The sequence below is a fragment of the Triticum urartu genome, chromosome 4A, assembly GCF_056163025.1.
Source record: "Triticum urartu cultivar PI428250 chromosome 4A, HENAU_Tu73, whole genome shotgun sequence".
In the NCBI taxonomy this organism is placed as follows: domain Eukaryota; kingdom Viridiplantae; phylum Streptophyta; class Magnoliopsida; order Poales; family Poaceae; genus Triticum; species Triticum urartu.
This window is the reverse complement of record NC_141876.1, coordinates 602,832,883-602,836,339: the sequence shown is the minus strand read 5'-3', so window position 1 is coordinate 602,836,339 and position 3,457 is coordinate 602,832,883. Positions and strand designations below refer to the sequence as shown.

Sequence of the window (3,457 nt, the reverse complement as noted above, 5' to 3'; positions counted from 1 at the left end):
GGGTCTTTTGCATCATGCGTTGCACGAGCATGTATCATGTATGTAGGGTATGTACGTCACCTTCATTAACAAAGAAAGAAGAACATCAGCACACTAGCTTTCGGTCCCGTCCCTCGATAGTGCCCTTGGTCTGGGCATATATGCCACACTGTCTGGCCGACCTGGGCGCCCGCCCGGGCCTTGTGTCACAAGCCAGTCGGTTTGGTTTGATGATGCTTCTTTTGTACAAGAGTGCCCACGTCTGACTCAACGTTTTACCATACGCACAACAATTTACAACTCCAAGCCCATGCATACTTTGATTAACATTTTCGTAATCACACATATGTGTAACTACTTACTCCCTTCGCCTGGAGTTGCTTGTCGTAAAAATGGGTGTATCTAGATATATTTCAATTCTAGATACATCTATTTCTGCAACAAGTAATTTGGGACAGAGGAAGTACATATATCCATACAATATGAAAATGTTTCTGCCCTCCAGATTAACATTTTTTTCCTTGAACACAGAATGTTAATCACAGATCAGGAATTGATGGAGACGTATATGTATGTGCGAGGTGTGGGGCGTATTGATGGAGCAGCTAGCTATAGATAGCGCGGAGGGCACGGCAGGGCAGATGGTTGGAAGATATACAAGATAGAACAGTGGGTGGAAGAGAGACCTCACAGCTGAGCTGATCCAGCGGGTACCCCTGGCGCCCGATCCCGCGCCGTGCATAGCCGATTACATCTACACATGCATGCGTCGCCTTCACGCACGCTAGCAACCAAAAGTTGGCCTCCCTAATTACACTGCACTCCACCACGGATCCGGTCGTATTAGTCTCACTCTCGCCTCGGTAGATGCACGTGATGATCACTATGTATGTGCACACAAAAGGCCAACCTGAATTCTGCTATATACCAGGCATACAACATTATAACCACACTGTTATTATATTGTTCTTCAATGTACCCCCGCAAAAAAAAAAAAATTCTTCTTCATTATACCGAAACGTACATATGGATAAGCTAGCCTGGCCTCCAAAGGCAGGCACTAGTTTTCTTACAGTTTAAGTATTTCCGTGGTGCATGTTAGTAGTATGTGTTTTCCCCGCAAAAAAAAAGGAAAAGAAAAAAAGAGTATATAAGCATAGTTTGTTGGTTTGGTCGACCTCATCGTCGGCGTCAGTTTCCATATCCAAGGGGACCGGCGGGATGGCCGCAGCCGCCTATTTAAGGGCCCGCACAGCATCTCATACGCTCCATTTAGTCCCTCGCTCACTGCTACCTAATTCTATCACTCATCATCCATACATACATGGGGTGAGTACACCATCAGTCTACTTCACTAGTGCTACACCATCACGAACTCCTACGTGAACCATGGGGAAGGTGGTCGTCGCAGAGGCCACGGCGCGGCAGGGGGCGGCCTTCGTCCTCGGCGCCGTGGCCGCGCTCACCGTCGTCATGCTCGTCCAGTACCGAGCGCCGGCCGCGGGGCTCAGCCGCGCCAGGACGCCGGGACACTTCTCTGGCTTGAGGTCATCATCCGACTCCGACGACCAGCACCACCGCCCCAACGGGACAAGAGCGCGTGCTCATGTTCATCAGGCGCCGCCGGTCGCCGGTGGTCCAGGGCGAGACGACGATCATCACCTTCACCGTCCGGCAAACGCCACAACAATCGCAAAGCCCAATTCTACCTCGACTCATGCCGCTCCAAGTCATCTTTCCAGCACACATCGCCGTCGACAAAAGGTCAGTTTGCCATCGACTTTTCAAATTTCTTCGAAAAGCAAGCCAGTTTTTTATACTCCTTAGCTGAACGGCAATACTTTTTAGGAATCCGTTTTGTGCCCATGAGCAAATTCAGGGCGCTATGGCTGAACGGCAATACTTTCTTGCAGTAGCAGTTTTTTTTTTGCGGGGTGGTAGCAGTTACCAACTAGACCAACCACTCACGTGTTGCCACAAATGGCCACTGAATTAAACTAGTACACACATCTTCTTTGTTGATCAAACTGCTGTCACGAGTCCGTCAATGCTGATGGTTAATTCGTTGTAGGATTAATAGCGCCAAATTTGGTGCCTAAAAATGCTGATGGATCATGCATGCCGTGGCAGGGACCGAAGGTGGAGTCGCCGGAGTTCCGGGGGTTGGCCGCGGCGGTGGCACGGGCGGCGATGGACGACCGGACGGTGATCATCACGTGCGTGAACCAGGCCTGGGCGGCGCCCGGCTCCCTCCTGGACCTGTTCCTGGAGAGCTTCCGCATCGGCGACGGCACAGCTCGCCTGCTCCCGCACGTGCTGGTCGTGGCCATGGACCCCGGCGCCCACGCGCGGTGCCTGGCCGTGCACCAGCACTGCTACCACTACACCATCCCGGGCCTCAACATCGACTTCGCCGCCCTTAAGTTCTTCCTCTCCAAGGACTACCTGGAGCTGGTGTGGAGCAAGCTGAAGCTGCAGCGCCGCATCCTGGAGCTCGGCTACGGCTTCCTCTTCACCGACGTCGACATCATGTGGCTGCGCGACCCGTTCAAGCACGTGACGGCGTACGCCGACATGACGGTGTCCAGCGACGTCTACTTCGGCGACCCCGACAACCTGGACAACTTCCCCAACACGGGGTTCTTCCACGTGAAGCCCAACGCGCGGACCATCGCCATGACCAAGCTGTGGCACGGGGCCAGGGGCAAGTACCCGGGCGCCAACGAGCAGCCGGTGTTCAACATGATGAAGAAGCGGATGGTGAAGAAGCTGGGGCTCCGGGTGCAGTACCTGGACCCGGTCTATGTGGGCGGGTTCTGTAGGTATGGTAAGGATCTGGGGAAGATCGTTACCATGCATGCGAACTGCTGTGTGGGGATTGATAACAAAATTAGAGATTTGAAGGGTGTTCTTGATGACTGGAAGAACTACACCAGGTTGCCGCATTGGGAGAAGCATCGGGCCAAGTGGACCGTGCCCGGTGCCTGCATCCGTGCAGAAAAACAAGCTTGATCCATCAATATTAGTTTACTTCACTCCATATCGGCGTGAGGAGATAGACGATCGAGTATTTTCGGAAATACATTCCTTTTTATTAATTTTGATGACAAGTATTTTCGGACGGACGGAGGGAATGCAAAATGACGTACAGTGGGAAAAATATAATGTGCATTTATTTTATATATTAGCAAAAGAAATACTCAATTGAGGGTCTCGTGGGAGCTTTGGAATGAGTGCAATTCGAGGGTCTCATTCCGGCATGAGGTGATGACGTCACTTGTCATGCTTGTCTTGTGGGAGCTTTGGAACGAGTGCAATTTGAGGGTCTTCAATGATATCCATAACGAGGCGAAAAATTGGATTTCGGCCAGGATGAGACACATGGGTGATATTATGCCAAGAGAGTAGTTTTTGTATTGGCCTTCGAGATATTGACTTTGTTAAAATATTTTTTAGTTAAATGAATGTGGCCAGACTA

The 3,457-nt window shown here is 51.1% G+C and overlaps 1 protein-coding gene across 1 annotated transcript; it reads left to right on the top strand.

Annotated features, from left to right (window-relative positions):
* The first annotated feature begins 1,264 nt into the window (after positions 1–1,264).
* LOC125554386 (uncharacterized protein At4g15970) lies at positions 1,265–3,077 on the top strand. The gene is made up of 2 exons (XM_048717953.2): positions 1,265–1,743; positions 2,110–3,077. The coding sequence occupies exons 1-2, from the start codon at positions 1,369–1,371 to the stop codon at positions 2,989–2,991; spliced, it is 1,257 nt and encodes a 418-aa protein (XP_048573910.2). The 5' UTR covers positions 1,265–1,368; the 3' UTR covers positions 2,992–3,077.
* Positions 3,078–3,457: the final 380 nt, after the last annotated feature.